General features: G+C 42.6%; 2 protein-coding genes across 2 annotated transcripts in view; one reads left to right on the top strand and one right to left on the bottom strand.

The window, feature by feature from the left end:
* Positions 1–5,305, top strand: part of FBXO39 (F-box protein 39) — a 17,895-nt gene extending 12,590 nt beyond the window's left edge. Inside the window, exon 3 of the mRNA XM_052803872.1 lies at positions 4,598–5,305. Coding sequence (XP_052659832.1) covers positions 4,598–4,648 — 51 coding nt within the window. The 3' untranslated portion in view covers positions 4,649–5,305. The remainder of the gene's footprint in view (positions 1–4,597) is intronic.
* SMTNL2 (smoothelin like 2) lies at positions 2,644–22,955 on the bottom strand. The gene is made up of 9 exons (XM_052803870.1): positions 22,305–22,955; positions 13,647–13,734; positions 12,662–12,901; positions 11,899–11,952; positions 10,243–10,318; positions 8,667–8,837; positions 7,977–8,094; positions 6,438–6,589; positions 2,644–4,195 (listed from the first exon to the last, which is right to left on the bottom strand). The coding sequence occupies exons 1-9, from the start codon at positions 22,707–22,709 to the stop codon at positions 4,069–4,071; spliced, it is 1,431 nt and encodes a 476-aa protein (XP_052659830.1). The 5' UTR covers positions 22,710–22,955; the 3' UTR covers positions 2,644–4,068.

Raw genomic sequence — 22,955 nt, 5'->3', positions numbered from 1 at the left:
GGTGAATCGTGTCTGGACGTAGGTGCTGGGTTCGTTATTTACGAAGAAGTGGCCAAAGTCCTCAGAGTCTGGAAAAACACGTTTTCTGTGGAGGAATCTAAACAACCGGCATTAATGAGACTAGATCTAAATTAAATGTGTTGCCACATTCCTTACTAGGCGCATTAAAAATACCACAGATCGTCTCGTTCTTCAGAGGATTAAACTGTCAACCGAACTGCTGTGACAGTGCGTTGCAGTGGGAGAAGTCTCTAGGTTGAGCTGATACTGCAGCATCATTAACTGCTTGCTTTCAGTGTTACTGAAGTTGCAAAGCAGACTAACCTAACGGGTCTGAATCCTGGTGTTCCGCTAGCGTCTGGAATAATCTCCTATGAGGAAAGGCTGAAGAGTTGTTCAGCCTGGAGAACAGAAGGCTCTGGGGACACCTTAGTGCAGCCTTTCAGTAGTTAAAGGTGGCTTGTAACAAAGATGGCGACAAACTTTTTAGTAGGGCCTGTTGCAATAGGACGAGGGGTAATGGTTTTAAACTAAAAGAGGGTAGATTTAGACAAGATGTAAGGAAGAAATTTTTTATGCTGAGTGTGGTGAAACACTGGCACAGGTTGCCCCAAGAGGGGGTAAATGCCCCCATCCTTGGAAACATTCCAGGCCAGGTTGGACGGGGCTCTGAGCAACCTGATCTGGTTGAAGATGTCCGTGCTCATTGCAGGGGGCTTGGACTAGATGACATTTAAAGGTCCCTTCCCACCCAAACCGTTCTATGAGTCTGTGTTAACTCCACTGAGGTTCTATCTAGACATAGAGCTATTTTAGCATAAGCAAAAGTGGCTTTTAAATGCACTTTACATAAAGCAATGCCAACTTCTATTTTGGACACTTTATCTCTGTGAGCCAGGCCAGGTTTAAATTAATGACACAGGCTGAAGCATGTGGGCTAGTGTTATACCTAATTACATGTATCCGAGTTTGCACTGGTTTGAGCATGTGCTTAGATTAAACACTTTATTGGAAATGTCACACAAAGGGAGAAGTGATGAGAGGCATCTATCCAATTACTGTACTTTCAAGGAGGAGGACTTCCCTGCTATATGCAAACATAATTTTAAAAAGTAGGTGATGTCTCTGCTGAGATTATTTTGCAAATTTGCACAGAACAAATTCATCAAGCCTTTAAAAGTAGGATCAAGTTGCCAATAAACCACCTTAGACAGTACTGAATTTTAGATACAGTGCAGAAACATTAGAAAAGCCAGGAAACAGTCCATCTGTGTAAAACATATACTATGCCAACTTAATATATTGTTCTTTTTATCACTTATGCTAAACACATTTACTGTCATGTACACACACACTCTCTGCATTTTCTTTTAAACTAAAAATACTAAAACATCCAGCAGGGCGTATACATTACATACTTCAATTGAATTTAATCATACAATCGAATAGTCAAGGTTAGTCATATAGATCAGCACAAAGCTGTAGGTTTTTCTAAAATTATGTCATAGCACCATCTCCCTCATCATCTTACATGCGAACCACCAGCAGTTAAAATCAGCTTATAGTCTTCCACCCTGCTGCAATCAGTCTGCTGGCAAGTACCAGCTATCTTTACCATTACCTCTCTGAAGTGGGACAACTTCAGAAAACCTGTACAAATAGCTTCTGCATAGCTGTGAAAACAAGCTACATTGTAGAAAGGATATAAACTTCCCCTGGTGAATCTGCAATAATTTTACTGTCTAAAACTTCCTTTATATAATTATTTGTTACTAGGCCTAAATTGGCCAAGCACTTACCTGTGTCTTTAGCACTCACATCACACAGGAGAATCATCCATGACCTGGGACTGTGAAGGAATGTGATGTATAGAGCCAGTATTGCTCCTCTTGTTGTAGCTACAATGGAACTTGGCTGTGCTAGTCAATGAAAACTGTTCTGCTGTAAGAATGTAAGTATGTGTATCACGTGTGCCAGTTGTGGACAGATTCCTCATTATGCTTACTCTAATCACTCCTCCAAAACACAAGTGCAGTCTGTTTATCCTTACAGTGCATTCGGTGGAGCAACAGCTGCACACTTACTCCTCAGAATTATGGTCATTCAAGATGAAGTAAAAAAACCGAAGACAATGGCAGTCATATGACAAATAACGAACAGCCCACCCAACCTCTGTCCACTTGCATTAAAGCTGTGAGATTAGCAATACCAAGGATCCTGCTAGTTTGACCAAGTATCTTTCAGATACTTTGTATTAAGATGTGTATTTAAAAGTCTTTCAAACTGTTTCCATAGTGTCACAGCAACAGCCTAGCTACACTTCAAACAGAACTTGACGATCCAGACCTTCAGCAGTTAACTTATACATTACCTTTGTACACTTTTGGCGTTCGCTTTTTTTTCTGAGACTGCTAACAAAGTCGTTGTTTGACTTATGGTTTCTTAAGTAAACTTCACTAGAAAGGGCGGCTGAACTAAAATCCTACTGCAAATGCCACTGAACTTCTGTACTTTTTAAAACTGAAATTCAGAGTGCACAGCATCACAGCTAGAACAAAAATCTAAGCAAAACCTCTGGGTTCTTTTCACAGATTTTACTTTGTTATCTGTCACCTCATTCTAAAGAGAAGCAGTAAATCTGAAGAGTGTTTGACATATTTTATTATAAATGGTCATCAATGCAGAACCAAAGTCATCTTTATAAATATCTACAAAAAGCACAAATGCAGGTTAAAAAACATTCTCTAGCATGAGCAGAGGGCTCGTGGCTTTCAGTTTTCAATTTTATGAGCCTGTTCTTAGGGAAGAAATAATTTTAAACGGCTTCTTTTTTTTTAAAGTATCATTTTTTAGTGGTTTTGTTTTTAACATTCACTGTGGAAACAAAGCTCTGTTGATTTATCAAAGAGAAAACCAGGAAGGTTGACACATGACCTTTTTGCCCAGTAAATCTGGAATAATCACACTGTATTGTGGTTTTAACGCTAATTTAACTGAAAATGGAAACTAGTCTGAGGCATTTCAAAACTCCCACATCTTTCATACTTTTTTTGCACATTCCCTCTCCCCCTCAGAGTCAGCATGAGGACTGAGCAGGTCGTAAAGACTTCATTCCTGTCCACACTGGAGAGTTGCTCTCCCCCAGAGTCCAGGTCAAAGCGCACTACAGTCTTGCTTCTATTACAACTGTTCAGAGGATTTGGTACCTTCCCAGCTCCCTCTTTTCCTGTAATCCTAAATCAGGCAAACACACAGTCTCATACGCAGAACAGCCCCAGCTGTTGCAATTCTTCATGATCAAGAAATTCATCCAGGACTGCCAGTAGAGGCTTTAGCAAGCCTCTAAGCAAATCCCTTTAGCTTTGACCATTACAGACAAATGCTGTTGTGTAACATGGTAGTTATCTGTCCCCCCAGTCAGCAGGTAAGAGGCTATGTTCTCTTTCTGCTTTAAGAGAACAGAACAATGCCTGTTTGATGTGTGTGTGTGCGCGTGTGCATGTATGCTGGAGGTGGGGGGGGCTAGGGTTGGAGAAGAGGCAATATTGCCCTAGTGGTTGAGTACTCTAGGTTACTATTTGCTAAATGGAATTTTCCTTGTCCATCTGCTATTTCTTTTGTGCTATGCTCAATGGAGAAGTGGAACCGAAGGTGCTATCTTCTGGAGTTTTACCTGCATTTTAAGAGAGAACACCTTTGCAGCAGTTATCTGTCACTGCATAAAACTGTGTCCCCCCCTAAGAGATAGGAGCAGCAAATTAGCTTCCTGTGATCTTTAAACACAAGAATATTAAAGATCCAACCTACTACTAGCACCAAAATGACAGCATTTGCCTTTCCCTATGTTTTTTTGTCTTTTTCAAATGTATTTCTATATTACTGACATGCTGATGTGATCAACACTTCGGGGCGCTGCTCAGCAACACTTCAGTCAGCCAGCCACGCAGTTGAATGTAAGCAAAGGGACAGTAAAAAGCAAGAAATAACACTGTGTTCCATTTGCAAAATGTCACTCTTCCCATTAGCATGCTGTACTTGACCCTTCTGGCTGGAGAGGTGTTGATGGTTTTACTCAAAGTGTCGTAGATGGTTGTATAGAGACTGCACATAGGTGAAGACACACATGGGGTCTGGCTTGCGACCCATCACCATCATGTCATCCACTTCTATCAGACGATCGCAGTGAGCCATCTTCCTGTAGTAATAATAAACAGATACAGCAAATCAAGAGTTAAATCTAAGGCCTGTAACTACTTCCAAGATTCATTTGCTGCTCTGATTTGAGCGTCACTGAGGCACTTAAGAAATCCTGAGGTTTATCAGCAACATTTCATTTCACAATGAAATGGTCAGGCTCAGGTTGGAGATTGTTATTTTTGTGACCATGGAATATTCCTGCTCTTTCCCTCTCTTCCTCTATACTGGGATCCGATCCATCTGATCCAAAGCCCTGTAGGGTTTTTCTTTCCACTGACTGCCATTCACATCCCTGATAACTGTAGCATGTAGCCCAATCTCACACTCCTCTGCCCAAATCTCAGTAAGCAGGGTCATGCGAGTCTGCAGATCATGAGTTTTTCTGGTTGTTATTATATAGGAAGCTCCAAAAGAATGGGAAAACATGAGAAGAAATGGGATGTGCCAATGAAGGCCCGTGTGGCTGTGGATTGTTTGTTCTCCACCACCCCTGTATCTTCAAGGTGGAAGTGACTTGGACAACAATCTCAGATGATCAGGTTGGAGAGCAGAAGCCTGACTGAGATCTGGACCAGCAGAAAGGGACAGATCTGCTGAGGCCTAAGGTGAAAAATCACAAGAGCAGTAAGCAATTAGATCAGCAGAGCTCGTACTGGGGTGAACACCAGCCAACACTGGCTCTTCTGGCACTAGAAGAAAACAGTTTAAAGGCAATCACAGCTATGAAGTAGTCATTTCTGTAGATACCTCTTAGCTAATGTTTCTTACTGTTGTATGCATGCTGTCTTCTGTTCTCCCCTATACTTACTGTTATACATAAACTGAGATAGAAGAATACTGCAACTTTCCTACTTTAGAGATCAACCACCTACAAGTGTCGTAGAATCTCTTTCAACTCACTGACAAGCAACAAATTTTTTTATATTTACATATATATGTGTGTATAAAAACCTTGTAATTCCCAAATTTACTTTGCTAGGGGCTCTAATAAGGAGAGCCAACATTATGCTAAGAATTTTTAAAGCTTTGCTCTGGAATGGCAAATGGCAAATCTAGTTCTGTAAGTTATTGCTTTAATTAAAAAAAAAAAAAAGCGCTCTGAAAGAACCCCAGAGCTTCAGTGTGGTGGTACCATTGGTTGAAGCTGTATCAGAAGCTGCAGGAAACTTTAACCATGTATTCCCACATCCTGTTAGTGTTCGGAAAGAGTACCAAACCCAGCTGCATACCACATGGAGTGTTCTTACTGTTACACAAGTGAAACAAAACAGCAATTAAGAATCATGTTGACACTGGGTCAAAAACGTTACTGTTTCTAGCTGACAAGTTCACACTGGTGATGAATTTAACAAACAGGCTATCATTTAAGTGCCTGGTATACCGCATCAAAAAGAATCAGGATAGTGTGACTGAGGGTATTAGCTCTGTCCGTTTTACAAAAATGCAGTTGACAGGTTGAGATATTGAGAAGCTCTCAGCCTTGACCTAACTCTACTTGCACTGAATTTAACCTTCATTCTTGTTCAACCAAAGCAACGTACAGACATAGGTGAACCCTCCCACAAAATCCAATTCCAAAAGTTAATCTACCTGCTCCTCTGTCGGTCAGGGGTCACGGTTTTAGCAGAGAGGCTGGATGCGTATATTAACATGCCTCAAATTCAAATCAGGTATCAAGCAGGTGGGGTTGGCTAAGAAACTACAAGTTGTATGTCCAGTTCCTATGGAGTGTCAGCAAACATTGGACGCCTCGTGCTCTATGAACTCAAATTTCTTTTTTGTGACTGATATCGGCAAATTCATTAAGAATAATTCATTACTTCAAGAACAAAATAATAAAAAAAACCCCAAAAACAAACACAGAGAGAACTAGGGTTTTTTCCTCTTCTGTCCAAGCATAACTCGAGGCTGATTTCTCAAGTTTAGTGTGTCAGTGCTAAGGCTGGTGAGAATCATAGAGGTGAGAAAGCAGAATTCAAGTACTGCCTGAAGACTGTGAAAGACCTGAACATAGGACTCCAGTAAATTATTCTGTGCCTGGTAAAATCACCTCTGATTCTAGACTCCTGAGTGTCCTGTTCTATGCATTCTCTATGCAGAGCTTTATTATCTTTTTTGGCATGACACATGTAAGCTAGTGATATAGGATCTACAAGAAGAATGATTAAACTCTTCACTGCTGCCCAGCTGCATTAGACTTGAACTGGAAACACTTCATGGAGATCTAATGTGATACTCACTCAGCCATGGTGAAGGCCAGCTCAAAGTTCTGCTTGCGATTAGCTGGGTCAAGCTTATTATAATCAAAAGCTTCAGGAAAGAAAGAATGCACAAGAGCACAGAATGCCATCCCATCATTCCAGCTTGAGGAGAAGTTCTGGAGATCAATGTGCTGTCATGATGAAAAAAACACGCATGTTAATGCAGCACAGGGGAACAGGGAAGAGCAGCTGCTTTTGCTCACTGCAGTTTTCTGTCCTTCTCTCCCACTAACCAAAGCAACAGAGCACAGGCTTTACATTTTTCTTCCCCTCTTTGTATATCCATTACATTATTTGTATTCTGAGAAAAAACCAGCACTCAGCAATGAAAGCCTTTTGCCTGAAGTGCCTAGATGCAAAGCACACACACAGTCGGGGTCCCTGATCCAAAGCCCACTGAAAATACTGGGAGGAATCTTGTCAACGTCAGTGAGCTCTGGAGCAGGCCTAACGCACCAGCTCAGTATCTGCAGAAACTAAGGACACTGCTTATCCCTGTGAAATACTTATAATCGAAGAACTGTTCATTTTGTGGCTGTGAATAACACTAGATAAAGACTATGGTTGCTTGCTTTGGTTTTCAGTAAGGCCCAATTCAATGCCTGTTTGAACACAGATAGGTAGAAATATAGGAAGAAATACAGGAAGAATTACACCTACTGCAAAACCTGATTCTTAGAACAAATGCTTATTGTTGCTTTCAACTGCCACAGTGAAAAGAAACATATTTGGGCTCTTGTCTCATGCTGCTTTCCCATCATATAAAATTCAAGCCCCAGCTTTTCTGGTAAGCAACTAACAGTAATTTTCACTAGTTCTGCTTATGTATACTATAATTTAGAGTTCAGCAATAATAATGCACATTTTACAGTAACGTTGAAAAACATATTACACAAAAAAGAAACCCTAAAAAAAAAAACAACGTTCTTTCCCCTGGAAATTGCTTTGGCAGTTGCAGAGTTGCAGTTTAAGGCCAGGTAAAATTACTGAAATCTCAACTGTCAAATTCTTTTAGCTACACTGATGTTACCTCATTGAATCACACGGTGTTAGTGAGCTAATTTCTATCTCAACCATTTACTACAAATTCACCTGTCTAATACCAGTAGAGAGTACTTTGGTCTGCTGTGTAGCAAAAGGGCCATAGTCTCCATGTACTGGCAAAATGTTATTCAGGTCTTGCCATATATAATGAGAATGCAAAAATCACAGCCTGCAACTAAGAAAAAAATGTGTGAGTGTATACTGTAGTCTATATCCATAAGCACAAAAATGTAGGCTTCCTGACAAACACTAATGCATTGCTTTGACAAACATGCAGAATCTCTCTCATGCAATCACTGACTGTCTTGAACTGCTGCCCATGCAAACCATGACGTTTGTGTTACCCGCACAAAACTTGATGACCTTGAGGAAGTTAACTCATTGTCTAGCATGTTTTACATTCACTTTCTGAGTACGTTTTTTTGGCAAATTCTCCTGAAAAAGAGAGAGCTGAAAGTGCTAGCATGTCTTCACCTTGTATCCTATGGTTTTTGAGCGACACCAGTCTAACAGAATTTGTTTAATGCTGCTAGCGCTGGCAACCCCAAAACTCTGCGACCTCTTCAGCTTAGCTCTGGATTCTCCTTTTCCTCTGGAAAATTAACAGAGACCAGATTAAATTACATTCTAGAAAAACGTAAACCTACTTGTCAGCAACACCTATGCAACCTTGCCCAGGTCAGCCCCTGTCCAGGCGATATTTGAGAAACACGTTGCTGAAACTTCAACTTGCTGGTCCTGCAAGAAAAACTCATTTGCATTTCACTAAAGCCAGGATTCCAAGCCCTATTCTATTTAAATCATAGCCCCATCATGGTGCATAAAGAACAGTCCACACTTTCGGTCCTTAATGAATTGCAACAGAAAGTCACTATATTCCCAGTCTCTTATAATGACAGAGAAGGCAGCTTTCACAGCACTCTCTCCCGATAAAAAGCACCTGCTGCTTCAGCTGAACAACTCCAAAGCCAGAGGAATCTGTAGCTGTGAATTTCCAGGGCTCGGACTGTGAAGTCAGTGAAGCTGTACGTGACCTCATATTGTCCCTTAGCTCAAAATCCTACATTGAGAGAGTCCTCCCACCCAGCTGTCCTCTGCTGGTAAAAATTGACAAATTAGTTTCCCATGAACAAACCCATTCTGGAGACAAGGGGTGTGACATACTTTCCACCATCGTGTTCAAATTTATCGAAAAGTGCTTTCCTGGCCTGTGTTCCTGTAATCCGTGGGAGTGTCTGAGACCGCACGAGTTCTCGCCTCCTTTCAACTTGGCGATGTACAGTGGGAGGAGAGGAGTGAGAGCTGGAGGTCACATCACAGTAACTGTCAGTGGCACTGGAGAAACATAACATGAAAAGTATATGGTTAAACAAAAAAGTAACTCTCTGCAGTGCCAGAAGTCAGCATAAAGGTCTAACTGTTGCCTACTCTAAACCTCCCAAACCAGCCGTTTCAAGAGGACCTGAATGAGTCAAAAGCAATTTAAGTAAAAGTCAAAGTTTTATTGACAGACAACAGCACTTAAGTATAGAAGAGTCTAAGGTACTTTTACAATTGAGACATAGCTGGACACGTCACAAATGCTTTGTAGCACTGAGTAGAACAGCAATTAAACACCTTTAAGAAAAAAGGAAAAAAAAGAAGGAAAAAAAAAAGTTGTGGCCGCACAAGAGCACTAAATCCCTTTAATTTCCAACTTTGGGGTTCCTGGAGGGTAAGTCACTTTTTAAAAATGGAACTTGAGTAATTCAGGAAGTATTTTTGAAATTTTTACTTATAGTACACAGAATCCTGAGCTCATGTCAGTGTTGCTTCACTGACCACAAGCTGGTAATGTGATCGAGAAATATAGGATTATATTCTAATTTGTCTTTATCTGAGCCATGAACCACTTCATCGGCATTAATGAAGTAAGCCACACATCGCATTTGGAAATGTTCCCCATGACAGAGATGGGGAAACTGAGGCAAGGAGCAACGACATCAGTGTCACACATTAATTTCTGGTACAGATGGAGGTCAGATCTGACAGCAAGTTCTCTAGGGTGCTCAGTGTATCCTGATTCAAATACCGAAGTGCTGATGTTGGAACTAACTCAGAAGAAATGTTATGCCAAATTTGGGATAATTTTCAAGGCAGATGCAAGCCCAATTTAAGACATTTAAATTGGCTGCCGTCCCATTTTTCTTGATGGATATTTTGCATGCTGAGGATGCCTGGATATGCCAGTAGTAATTGTGATACCATGTAATCCTATACTAAGCAACTGTGACTCCAAGTTAATCAAGAATGTGTAGTAGTCCTCAGTCCTCAGCAAGGCATTTATCTACAAACTAAATTCTAGGCTAGCCAAACTAAGGATATTTGATGGCAGTCATATGTTGGTTTCCAAAAATAAGCCCAAGGTACAAATTTCAACACAGCTGAGTATGTTTAAGTGTTTTCAAAGGGCCTGACAACTTGCTCCTCCTAACAAAAATCCACCGCTGGCACTGAGAGTTTTACTGACTAACACTGTAAGAATGCTGAAATCCACAACTAGGTCTGCTTTCAACTGCTCTAGAAAAGATTTTTATCCCTTCCCATCTCTGTTCCACCTAGTCCTCAGGAAAGCTCACAACCTTTAACGGCTTAAAATACAGCATCTGGGACTCACCCGTTCTCCAAGCCAGCAGAACACCTGTCCCTTGAGACTACATTGACCACAATGGCCTAACAAAATGTCAAGAAAAATGCATACCTTTCACCAGTTTTGGTTCCACTACTCGTCCCAGAGCTCACAGTTGAGACAGACTTAGTGACAGAAGTGGTATTCTCTGTATAAAAGCAGGAAAAACAAGATACATCAAGGCAGAACTTCTTTTATCTCCTTTCCTCATACATTTTCAAACCACTTCCTGATAGATAACCACACATTGATTTTTACTTACCACAGTGAAAAGCTGCAGGCCTCTGTCTAACTTCCAGTATGAGCTAACAAGCCAGGGAGGGATTTTCCCCAGGGGTTCAATCCCTCTGCAAAACTTGGCACTGCAGCGAGGATGGTGGAAACATACCAGAAAGGGCCGTAAGAGGATGCCTTTGATAAAACTGCATTGGGAAGGTTGGATCATTTCAGGCCCTTGAGCAGACCTCAGCAGAGGGCACACTGCCATGGACATTTCAGTGAAAGGAAGAAACGGCGCTACAGCTCAGCTTGCAACAGTCATTCTGGCAGACATAAGGAGTCCTGGGAAGGCTGCCATGACTGAGAGCATAATTTAAATTACCCATTTCCACCAGGCAATGTTTTAGTTTGTAAAGTAGAACAGACTCCAAAGGTTGCAAAGGTGGCTTAAAACCAACTTTGCATCTTCCTCCCCCCACCCCTGAGGTTCTACCTTTTGTGCTTTTCGTCTTAGAGCCCAGCTCTGGACTCCAGCTATGCTCTGTAAATGCGGAACAACAGAGTGGCTTGCCCTGTTTTAACACACTAAAGCCAAAACTTGTTGCATAAGCCAGCAACTCATTCATTGAAGGCTCCTTCTATACACAGAGAAGAAAGACTGGCATCTTAGAAGCAATCCAACCTGATTACTGTCCAAACCACACTCTGAAAATGCTGAACGCTCCCCACTGCTTATAGACAGGATCCACATCAATTAGACTTCTCACGTAAAACACCCTGGTAAATGCCAGCATATAGACGTGACGAATTTGGGACCACAAACAATTGCCAGTTATTTGTGAACATCTCAGAGGTTTTAAGCTGAGGAGTGTGATCCCTATTCTGGAAGAGCAACATCTTTGCTAAGCTGACACTTGAGACCACTATGAAATGCCAGTACATTGTGTAGACAGTAACAGCTTGGTGACATCAATCAGAAGTACTTTTGACAGAGCTTGACTCATCTATTTCGACTGACATAAAAAATCCTTAAGGCATTTTTTCCTTTGACACATTCATATATGAAGGAGACTACTGCTATTCTGCTCAAACAAACTTGCTTCAACATCCATATGGTGGCCCCACCGCTTTCCAACTGCCGTTACCTTGCGTTCAGTCACAGTTTTCACTTGGTCAGCTGAAATCTTCACCACTCAAACTATCTGTTCTGCCATGCTTTTCTGGCACCTATTGTTTCCATTGCAGAGATTGCCTAACAGCACACATGCACACCACTGTGCAAATAAGGATAAGTACCCCTCGCTTTGAACTGATTGAGAATCTGATACAGCGGAACAAGTTTCTATGATACCTGGGAAACTGAATCTGCATACAGGCTTGTTAGCAATTCTAATATTACTGTGTACCTACTACTCGGAACTATATGCTCAGATCTGAATCCCCCAGACACGAAGCATGGAATCCCTCTCAATTTGTGTTGCATAGGGACATGCTGATAGGAACACTCACCTCCAGTGGCAGATGAACCCATTGTTCTCACCGTACTTGAATTCCAGGCCTTCACTGAAACAGCAGAAAAAAAGACAAAGGAAGGCTTTGCTACATTCTTAGCTTGAGATAAAAGTTGAACGAATAATCTGCAAATAATCCCTATCTCTTGCTGGCAATTCCATCTGGTCTGTCTCCGTAATTTCTGACCCATATATATAGTCCGATGTATAAGTGTCACTATCACTAAACGTACATGAAATACAGCTCAAAGATTAATGACTTCAATATGAACGAAATGAGATTTTTTTTTTAACTTAATTTAGATATAAGATTCTGCAATCACCCTGACTTGTGTATATGTGTCAGTCTGCTGTCTGTCATTCCTCCCTCCAAATGACTGTTGAACCCATTAGCCAAATATCTGCCTAACTTCTCAAGGGGCCTTAGGTCTCAAAACACTAAAAACTCCTGCAAATTTCATTAAAATAGCTGGCCATATTGAAGAGATACTCATTCAGCAACTGTGCTAGAAGATAGGCTGCACTATAAACTCAACTATATTAGGCAGCAAAAATTCTCAGCAGATGTGACATTACAGCCTAAAGCTCCACCTAGCAGCCACAAAATTCTAATTCAGAGTGTCCCACCATGGGATATGTAGCCATAGAAGTGAGGTTTCATAATTACCACTAGGTCACAGAACAATCCCTGTAGCACCAGTTTCCTGAAGTAAAGAAATGGGACACAGCTTCAGCAAACAAATTATTTTTGTCTCTTTTACCTGACTGGTTGGGAGTTTTCAATGCCATCGCATTTTTGCTCTTGCTCTGTCCCAGCAGGCCAGCAGATGCATTAGTTGTTCCTGTTGAACAGACAGTCTCTCCTGAAAACTTCTCTGATATCCTGGTTACTGCAGTAACGGGAAGGTGGGGCATCTGTAGGGTGACTGCAGGGGCATGGGCTTCAGGGGAAGAGTCTGATGTGTGAGAAGAGGTCAGTTCATGGGAGGCTTTTGCCTGACCTAGTAAATAAAAAGGAGAGAGTAAGTAAATTTATTTGCAGATTTGTACCAAAGTTACAAACCAATTTCCATGCAAAAACTTCATTTTACAAGTCATTTGAATTATTCCACCTGTGGGACACTATACCATTTACAGCACACCGAAGAAACAATCCTAGTGTAAGTGATCCTTACAGCGATCACACCTGTCCTACATGAATCTCAGCAAGAGCAACTTCTTCAGATCGTTAATCCACTAGCATCTGCATTTGGCAAGCTCCTCCTCTTCCTCTGTGCTGCCCGCAGCCCCCCAGTCTCCTGCCGTGGGTTAGGAGTCAGCATTCTTGTTCTTTTCATGGTTCTATGAGATGCTGTGTGCCTCAGTTTTCTCTAAAATGGAGATAGTAAGCCCTTCCTCCACTGACGGATGATGGAAGCGGACAGGTAATTTGCAAAATGTTGTAGGATGCAAGGCTACAATGGCACCCAGAATAGCAGGCCTTATTATCACTAGTGCCCCAAGATAATGTGACAGTAATAGTCTCTAATTTATGAAACACCGTAGTGCATGCTTAACAATAAAGTTGAAGTTTAAAAGTTAAACTCCTAATTAGGAAATAGTTAAATGGTATCAGTGCCAGAGTACAATATCCATGCTGAAACCATAACAAGATTCTAATGCTTCCAACATGTGAGAGCTGCTCTATGACTGCCAGGATCAGGTATTTTACAAGTAGTGCTATTTCATTTCGTGCCCTGTTCCTACCTGATGAAGACTGATGCCCATTTTCAATGATGGAAGAACTAAAAACTCTTCTAAACTCAGGTTTGTGGTGGTCGCCCAGGTCTACACTCTGTCAGAACAGACAACAGACATGACAGCTAAATTTCAAACAGCAGCAAAAGTTAGTAGAATATCCAGAAACATCTGCCAAGAACAGGTCTTCCTTGTGCTAGTGACCACAATACAAGGCGGCAACAATTATCTAACCCCAAAAGCCAAAGCTGCAAACTGAGCACTGGCAATGCAGGACTTGTATCAATCTTCACATACTTGTCCTCACAGGCCTCATGCACCTAGGAGGGGTCTTCCACTTCTGTTAGATAAACGTATCACCATCCACTGTGAAGGTGATAAACAGAAGACTCCGCACAATAATGGAGAGGTTGACTGAGATTGCATAAAATGCTTAATGCTCTGCAGTTTTTTTCTGTTTGCTGCAGAAGAAATAACATCCTGATAATGTATTGCAAAAGCACTACGTAAAGTAAGTATGATCCTAGAACTTTACAGCTGCATTATAACCTGCAGCTTCTGTAAGAATAGTTTTTTCTGGGAAAAGCACCAATTTTTTGCATAATGTTTGCCAATATAATTCCAGAAAAATCAGCCAAGCATTTTTTTGGTGGGGGTTTTTTTTTTGGTTGGTTCACGCGTATGTGGGTGTGCAAAAAATCACGAGGAACTATGTGATTTTTGGCTGCAGGAACTAAAGCAAGAAGAAACTGCTTCACAGACACCGATTACTTCAATTAAAAAATGTAGCTTCCAAGAAGCAGCAGTAGAATGAAATCCCCCAACACAAAGTCCATGAAAAAGTTTTAATTGATTCTAGGCAGATATCTAACTACCAGATTGGCCAAAAATTTTATGAATAAATAAAGAAAAAATCTGTAATGTGCAATTACAAACATAATCCAAAATTCTTATAAACTCAATCCAAACAAGTTTTGTTTTCTTTTGTTTTTTTTTAAAGACAGACAGACAGAAAGACTGAAGATAGATACTGAAGAAGGTTTTATACTGCAGGCAAGTATGAAAATAACAGAACATAACAGAAAAGGAAAGAGGCAGGGCGTATATATGTAGTAACAATTTGTCTCTGCTTTTCATACACAGGAAATACAGAGCAAACTGGTAGTTTGATTTTACTTATTTATTCCATAGCTTCATCACAAATTAGAATAATTTACTTATAGGGTGCAAAAATATATCTCATGTAAAATACAGAAACCATATGATCAATTAAAGATAAATCAACAAAAATAGTTTCTTGGAAATTGTCTGCTGTTTACCATGCACATGTTTACACTCATCCAAACTTAATTAAGAACACCAGTCAACAACGTTAATGCACCTTGGAGATCTTGAGATTTTTTGAAAGCGTTCAATCTTGTTAGATGCTGCAGAGTGCACAGACTGTTGCAATATCCCATGACTTGAGATACTAGAACCTTCTTATTACCTCAACTACAAATCCCAGTCAACTCCTGGTAACTATGGTCTGAGATCTTGCTAAGAATTTGTTAACTAGTATTAGATTACAGTAAAGCAGCCTAAACAGAATTTTGTCATACAGTTGTGGGCTGAGATTCTGATCCTCTTAAGTGTCAACCTCCAACTGATTTCAATGGAACACAGGTGTATGTAGCAGAATTTGAGTTACGTGCCTACACTACTGTGCTGGTTTTGGCTGGGCTAGAGTTCGTTTTCTTCACGGTAGCTAGTATGGGGCTGTGTTTTGGATTTTGTGCTGGAAACGGTGTTGATAACACAGGGATGCTTTCGTTACTGCTGAGCAGTGCTTACACAGAGCCAAGGCCTTTTCTGCCTCTCACCCCACCAGCGAGCAGGCTGGGGGGGCACAAGGAGTTGGGAGGGGACACAGCTAGGACAGCTGACCCCAACTGACCCAAGGGATATTCCAGACCATAAATAAGTCATGCTCAGCATGTAAAGCTGGGGGAAGAAGAAGGAAAGGAGGGGATGTTTCAGAGTGATAGTGTTTGTCTTCCCACGTCACCGTTACGCTGACAGAGCCCTGCTTTCCTGGAGATGGCTGAACACCTGCCTGCCGGTGGGAAGCGGTGAATGAATTCCTTGGTTTGCTTTGCTTGCACACGCAGCTTTTGCTTTACCTATTAACCTGTCTCTATCTTAACCCACGAGTTTTCTCACTTTTACTCTTCTGATTCTCTCCCCCATCCCACCAGGGGGAGAGTGAGCGAGCGGCTGCGTGGGGCTTAGGTGCCGGCTGGGGTTAAACCACAACTACTAAAGTAAAGGAAAATCCTTCTCTTGACTTTAAGATCGGGCCCTACATTCTCAGATCACAGTTGGTATCCAGGCTTTTCAAGACCACAGCATAATTTGGAAAAACCATTAAGGTGTGATACAAGCCCATTAACCTGACTTTAAGATGAGGACATACTGCCTTGTAAGCAAGTGTCTTACAAAGATGTATTACAATAGAACACAGAAAGGAATGGTAGCAAGACACTGAGATACTGTGAACTGTCTTTAAGGCTCAGCTTGGATGGTGTATTTTAGTATATTGGGTTGTACACTGTTGTTTAAGCTGGGGTCAGATTCTCATGTCAATTTTTTCTACGTGAGGTGAGGAAAAGCAATAGGATCACCTGGATATGATTTTCAAACAAAACAAAGTTCAGAAGAGGACTGCAGGACTGGAGACTTCCTGAAAATGTGGAAGATGTACTCTCAGAAAAGAAGACTTTTAAAGGTTTCTCAGCCAGAAGCTTTCATTTAATTCTCTTGCCTAGTTTCCAAGTGAATTATCTTCCTGGGGTTATATATGCACTTACATGCTCCGCGAAATAAGAGCACAGTGATTACATGATAAGCCAAGACATTTCTTAGTCTGTTTACCACTAAAATGCATGAGAGGCTGCTTTTTTTTTTTAAAAAACGAACAAACAAAAAAAGCACCCAACAACAACAACCATTCAAAAAACCAACCACACACAACACCATGTTTTACCAGTGTTGCTTATAGCCCTGTTAACAAGACTGACAGATTTCCACTGATGCTCAATAAAGGCTTCAGGTGCACCTAAGATAGCTGGGAGTCAGAATGTCCATTCCACAACTAGGTTAGCCTGCCTAGACTGCAAGTTCTACAAATCAAATCTGTAATGAATTCAGTACATCTACAAATCAAACCTGTAATGAAGTTCAGTACATCAATCCAAACAAGAACTTTTGCTTCATTTTAATTTTCCTCTTTCTTATTTAAAAAGAAAGGAAAATAAACTAGATTGGGGAAGTTGGAACGTTCAGAACTTCCCACTCTCCCAGCATCTAAAACTTTCTTACAAGCAAAAGCACTGCAATTCAGCTATCTAGGCTCCACTGAATTTTGTGGGATCTTTCCCATTCAGAGGCTTCATTACAAACAGGTTTTCAGAAGAGCTCACATCCAACAAAGCTGCACTCTTTAGTTACTCAGCTTAGGCCCAAAAGGAGTCATGAGTTCTTTTGCAAAGCTAGTCTACAAAACTTTTTTCACAACACATCACCAGAAGAACAACTTCTTTAAAATAACATTTGTCTCTCAATCAAAAATATTTTTCATTTTTATACCATCTGCTATCCCCACAGAGAGTGCTTCCATGTGCACACACAGTCTGACTTACTGCCACTAAACTGGATCTGTGTCATTGTATCCAGATCTTTTAATTTGTAAAAATAAAATTATTTTCAAACTTTTATATTTGTCAAGAAGAAGGTACTACGCATGAGTATATTCAGTTATGACTAACTGCCAGGCTTAACTTGAGAAAAGCACACAAATATTAATTATACAAACCACACAGAATCAGGGGTTCAGAACTTTTATTGCTGTATTTAGTGTAATAGAGATCCTAGTCAACAATTATTGCCCATATCCAGAACTGAAATATAAAGCACAGCTAATGCAGCTCCCTAGAATGTACCCGTGGCATACAGTCAGAACTGTTTAGCCATTCATGTCAGCCATTATGACCTGAATGTGTCAAATGCCTATGTAGACTGCAATCATGAATCTAATTTATAAGCTGTGGGGGTTGAAGCGAGTGAAACAGTCAAATGAGGTGGTCATTGCAAAGATCATGTAGCATCCTACACACTGAACTGGCTTCCTAATGCAGTGACAGGTGCTGCATTATTTTTTGCAAACCTGATTACGACATTTTGGCTAACAGTGCTGGGGAAGAAACTGATACCAGGCTGGAGGACGGGGAAGGCCCATGTGCTCATAAAACACTGGAGGATCTGGGATCAGATTCTACCATGCATTTAGTAGTGTCAGGCTAAGGTACTTTAAAATCTACTTTGTTTGGAGATGCCAAGCTTCTGACAAATCCATGTGTGTAACAATACTTCTTCTGTCAATGCTGGCTACATAGATTGTAAATAGCAGAGGGACAGGTACCTGTATCTGTGCTTACTAATGATAAGTGCTCATTTGTACAACTCACATAATAATAAGATGATGAGGAACTGGTGAAGTTGAAGAAAAGAAAGTTAACAATAATGTTTTGCATGTCTTACTCAGGCTTGCTCTTAGAACTAATCTCTCTGTAGCTCAGAAGTCTCCATGTAATGTAGGGTGGTAAGACTTTCCATAGTTGTAGGGCTGCTGGAATTCCTCCCTCACTACAAAGAAGTTAGACCTTGGAGATCCATAACTGGAAGCTGCTATAAAACAGGCAAATATTGTAACCCAGTAGTGAAAATCCCACGCATCCAGAAAAAGTAAGCACCAGATCATGAGATTAGAAAGAAAAGAAATACAATTTTTATTTCCTCTCTGAGCCTCTAAAGTGCACGTCTGTTACGTCTTCAAGCTTTTGTCTGCAACAAGGTCAAACTGTAGAAGAATGACAGACAAATGAGATTCCTTTCTCTCAAATGAGAGATCTCAGTCATCCAAAGCCTTTCATAAAAGCACCGATTATCAAAAGGGTCATGACAAAAATAATTGGATCTAGAAATGCCATTTATCTGTGAGAGGTACACATGCCGGATGAAATTGATGCTTCACTTTGGTGAACAGCAAAACCACCACTGCCTTCCGCAAGGCAAGATTTGACACTCTGTTCCTTGCATATAAAGAGATCATTGATACATCAGAAATGGGGAATCATGAAATGTGTGAGGAAATGCAAACAAGGCTGCTAGATGCCAGCAAGAACCACACCACATTTACCCCTTAATTCTTGTACTAGAAAGCCATCGTCGGCCACATAACACAAGTATTCTCTATCGGTAACTGACCCTGAAGCTTGGAGAAAAAGCCTTGAACACCGTGAGCATATTAGGAAAGCTTTTGCACATGGAGTAATCACTGAAGAAAAACAGTAGCAGCACTTTTCACAGAACCTTTTTTGGAGCAAGGCTAGATAAAAACGGACAGCAGGGAACAATTCTACCTTGGCAGCTTCAGCAGATGCCCATGGCTATGTCACAGCGAATTAAAACAAAACAAACAACAACAAAAAATCTAGACAAGGATCAAGGCAACCTTGGAATGCCACCATTCCAAAAGGACACTTGCAGGAAGTGTAAGAGAATAATATAAGGAAATGGACCTACCGGACTTCCTTTATCAAATACAGGAGTTGAGATTGTTCAGAATCACTAGTATGTAATGCCAGGTGACTGCTGGATCACTTAGTCTCCCTGCCTGTATACCCCAGGTCATTATGTCTCATGCAGTTACTCCCAGGCTGACTAACTGTTGGGTGCCATCAGGTCACAACAGAGAGATACCAATGGGTAATATTTGTTTAGATCTTCCCAGGTGGTCATAGCCGGCTATTCAACTCTGCTGCTTTGACCACTGCAGGCCCATTCTCTGCAGCGGTCTGTCCAGCAGTCTGTCCCCATTGCACAGAAACTCTTCTGTGTATAAAACCATAACACCCTTACAGTTTTTTCAGTCCTCCCTGTTCACAAAGGCATCATGCTCAACCACAAACACTATGGAAAGATCATAAGTGATAAAACTCCTGCCAACATGTAAGACCTAATGAACAAGAAGGTCAAAACTCTTCCTTTCTAACAATCACAGGCAGGTAGGAGAGAGACCTCAGTGACTGCAAAGGATGACAAACAGCAACAAACTGCTCAGTGAGGGATAAATCCTCCGTAGTGCAGCTACGGCTCCAGGATCCCGCTTTAAAATTAACTCTTCCAACATACCCTATTTTCACCTTTGCGAAAGCAGCTCTCAGATTCTGGCCTGGTTAGATAGCCAAATTAAAGTTTGGCATCAAAATACCAGAAAGGCTCACCTCCAAATCACAGCGGCTAATAGCCATTTAAAATGCCAACTGAATCAGCACTTAGACTGTTGTATACCAGATTTCAAGAACAGCACAGCAGAGATTGACTGAAGATTAGAATTAAAAGGAGATCTGTGTCCTTACTTCTGAACTATGCTTGGAACTCCCTAGCTTCACTTTTTTCAATCAAATTACCTGGAAAAATAATCTAGCAATATTAGAAAATAATGGTTCAGACACTGAAGATGCTCAGAATCTCCAGTATCCAATCTGCAAAAGACAGTCTTAACTCTTACCCCAAGTATTTTGCTAGAAATGTTGAAGGCAACAGAACCCAGCCTTTTCTTGGCATAAACACTACACCAACCACACAGTAAAAAGGAACTCAACCAATAAATCTTTTAAGGAGCAAAAGAGCACATCTTGATTTGCTGCTATCTCCAGGTCAGTATTATTTGGTCTTCATATGTCATAGAAGTATTTACTAAGGCTAGAAGTGTCACCAATTTTATCACAGGTACTCATTTACCTGAAAATATACACAGTGTCATTTATGATACTCTGTCTCAAGTGCTTTGGTCATATAACCAGAAATTGCAAGCAACTGAGGGAACACTTTCCTCATTACAGAGAATCTGGGTGACCGGCACAGTGACCAAGGCTCTTCAGCCATTTGAGCACAGCCACATCAGAGCCTTACCCACAAAATCATGTTTTCACTGCATGCATTTGGTGCGTGCAGCTGCAGCTGCATCTCCCGTGGTTCTCAGTACTGAAATTCCTTCTCGGTCAACTATGCCAGCTTGGGAACTAGTTGTCCAACCTTCCAGGGAAAATTGTTGGGAGGGCACTGAAGAACTATCAGTACTTAAGTGATCTTCCCTGAACCCTCAAAGCAAAGCGGGAAGGTTCCAATCCAAACAAAAGCTCATTCTGTGCTTTAATGCAGACCAATACCTAAAGCTGGATATTGCCATAACCTCGACGCAAGACTTTTCACAGAGCATGAAGTACACACTACAACGTAGGCAGTGATGACGGAGCAGGTGAGATGGTGTGAGGAACCACACCCCCTCGTCCCTTCCATGTTGCTCAGCTCACTTCTGTTCCTTGCAATACAAACAAGTGTGGATGGCTCCACGGAGCAAAAAGGAACAGATCTGAAAGTTGTGTGTATGCTGCTTACCTTTGTCACATGGGGGAAAAGGCAGCAGTTGCCACGACTATGTTGGAACAATGCATCAAGCAGCAGCTTTACCTTTTCACTTGCCCAGCTGTGGGAAGCCCTATGCCCCCATTCTTGAGTTAGTAGGAATGAAAAGGGCTGGAATGCAATGCAGACTCTTTGTTCAATCCCACCAATTTAACTTTCACTGAATTTAATTTCCAAGCTTTTATTTTCCATCCCCAAAGTCTGGATAGACCACAGACCAGCTTTTCATGCTCCAACAGTCTTAAAGGCCCCTTAAGATGTGGATTAATCAAGATTACACAAAATAAACTGTCATCTGTGAAAGACAAGTCTCTAGTGTCGCACAGTTTTACATGACTGAATCATGGTGTACTGTCTGGCTGCCACCTCCTGGTGCCAAGGATTGTACAGGAGCTCTCAACTCTTTCCATATAGCTGGACGCATAGAAAAAGTATTACACAAAACATCTCAGGGCCAGATGAGCTTCACACTAACTGGGGCTTCCATACACCAAGTTACAACGCTCCACTAGGCTGTAGAAAGAGTTTTATCACTGGGAGGAACGTGTGTGTTTGTGCTAGTTTAGGTCATGGTGACCATGACAGCTTGTGCGAGGCCCGCCTCGCAAGGACGAGCTGCAGCAGTGCGGGACAGTGGTTGTGCAGCAAAACAGTCTCACTGAAGGATGCTAAGTCACTGTCTTAGGAAAACACGTTACTGCCTGCTATATGCTGAGCTGTTCTCCTTTGTAAGCCTGCCAACTGGCAAACAGCACTGCTGGCATACAGATCCCCCTGAATTGAGTCCAGAAAGGATACACAGATATTCACATACATACGTATATTGATAGCTGAGACTGCCTCAGCTTCTCTTCTTACTTCTAACCACAGTGAACTGACAGGTTGCCACCACTCTAACCAAGATCCCAGTCTGACCACGCAGTGCTAGAATCAGGAACATCTCCAGGTGGTATCAGGGCCAAGACCATTTCTCAGAGCACCTCCCAAAAGCCCACTGACCCTGCACTGCAAAAGAGGAGCCCCGCGTCCCTAAACGCGCCCCCATGCCAGCGCAGAACCTGGCAGCGCCCGTGAAGCGTCCGCTCACGCACCCTCTCGGCCCTCCCTCCCGCCGCCTCCCTGCCTGCGGCCAGCGCTTACCTGGCTCCGGCCGGCGACCGCCAGCTTGGCGCGGCTGGAGAGCCCGCCGCCGGCCGCACCCTGCCCCGGAGAGCCGGGCCCCGCGGCCGGGGGGCTCCCCGCCGCCTCGTCCGCCCACTCCTGCGGCAGCCCCGCCGACCGGCCGAGGGCCTCCACCTGCCGAGACAGGCGCTCCAGCTGCGCCCGCAGGCGCCGGTTCTCCTGCTGCAGCTCAGAGACGGTGTGTGCCAGGGGGCTGGCGAGGCGGAGCACCTCCTCCACCTGCCGGCCTACCCCTTGCTTGAACACCTGGATGTCCACTTGGATCTCCTGGACGGCGCCCCGCAGCGTGTCCTCGTAGCGCCCCAGGGCCTCGCAGACCGTCTGCGCCTCCCGGCTGCTCAGATCCTCCATCTCGCTGGCCATGGTGTCCGCGGACCGCAGGCTGCGCGGCGCGGCCGGGGCGGCGGGGAGGCTCGGGAGCCGCTAGCTGCAGGCGCCCGGCCGCCTCCTCTCCTCCCTCGGAGGGCGCCCGCTGCCTCCCGGCGGCCCTAAGAGCGGCCCCCGCGCTGGCCGGCGCCCACTGCCGACGGGCCGCGGCCCTCCCTCATGGTGCCAAGGAAGAGCCCCGCAGAGCCCGCGCCGCGCCTGGGGCCGGGGGCTGCGCCTCGG

Source organism: Harpia harpyja, chromosome 12, assembly GCF_026419915.1.
Source record: "Harpia harpyja isolate bHarHar1 chromosome 12, bHarHar1 primary haplotype, whole genome shotgun sequence".
Lineage (NCBI taxonomy): Eukaryota > Metazoa > Chordata > Aves > Accipitriformes > Accipitridae > Harpia > Harpia harpyja.
The sequence above is the reverse complement of the archived record's forward strand: the minus strand, read 5'-3'. Positions and strand labels throughout refer to the sequence as shown.

Bases quoted from the DNA above. Each gene is read 5' to 3' on its own strand.
- SMTNL2 (XM_052803870.1), bottom strand. From the start codon at position 22,709: ATGGCCAGCGAGATGGAGGATCTGAGCAGCCGGGAGGCGCAGACGGTC. The intron at 10,319-11,898 runs GTGAGTGTTCCT...GCTTTTATACAG, and splicing joins GGGTTCATCTGCCACTGGAG to AGAATACCACTTCTGTCACT. The intron at 8,095-8,666 runs GTATGTCACACC...TTAATTTTCCAG, and splicing joins TTTGAACACGATGGTGGAAA to AGGAAAAGGAGAATCCAGAG.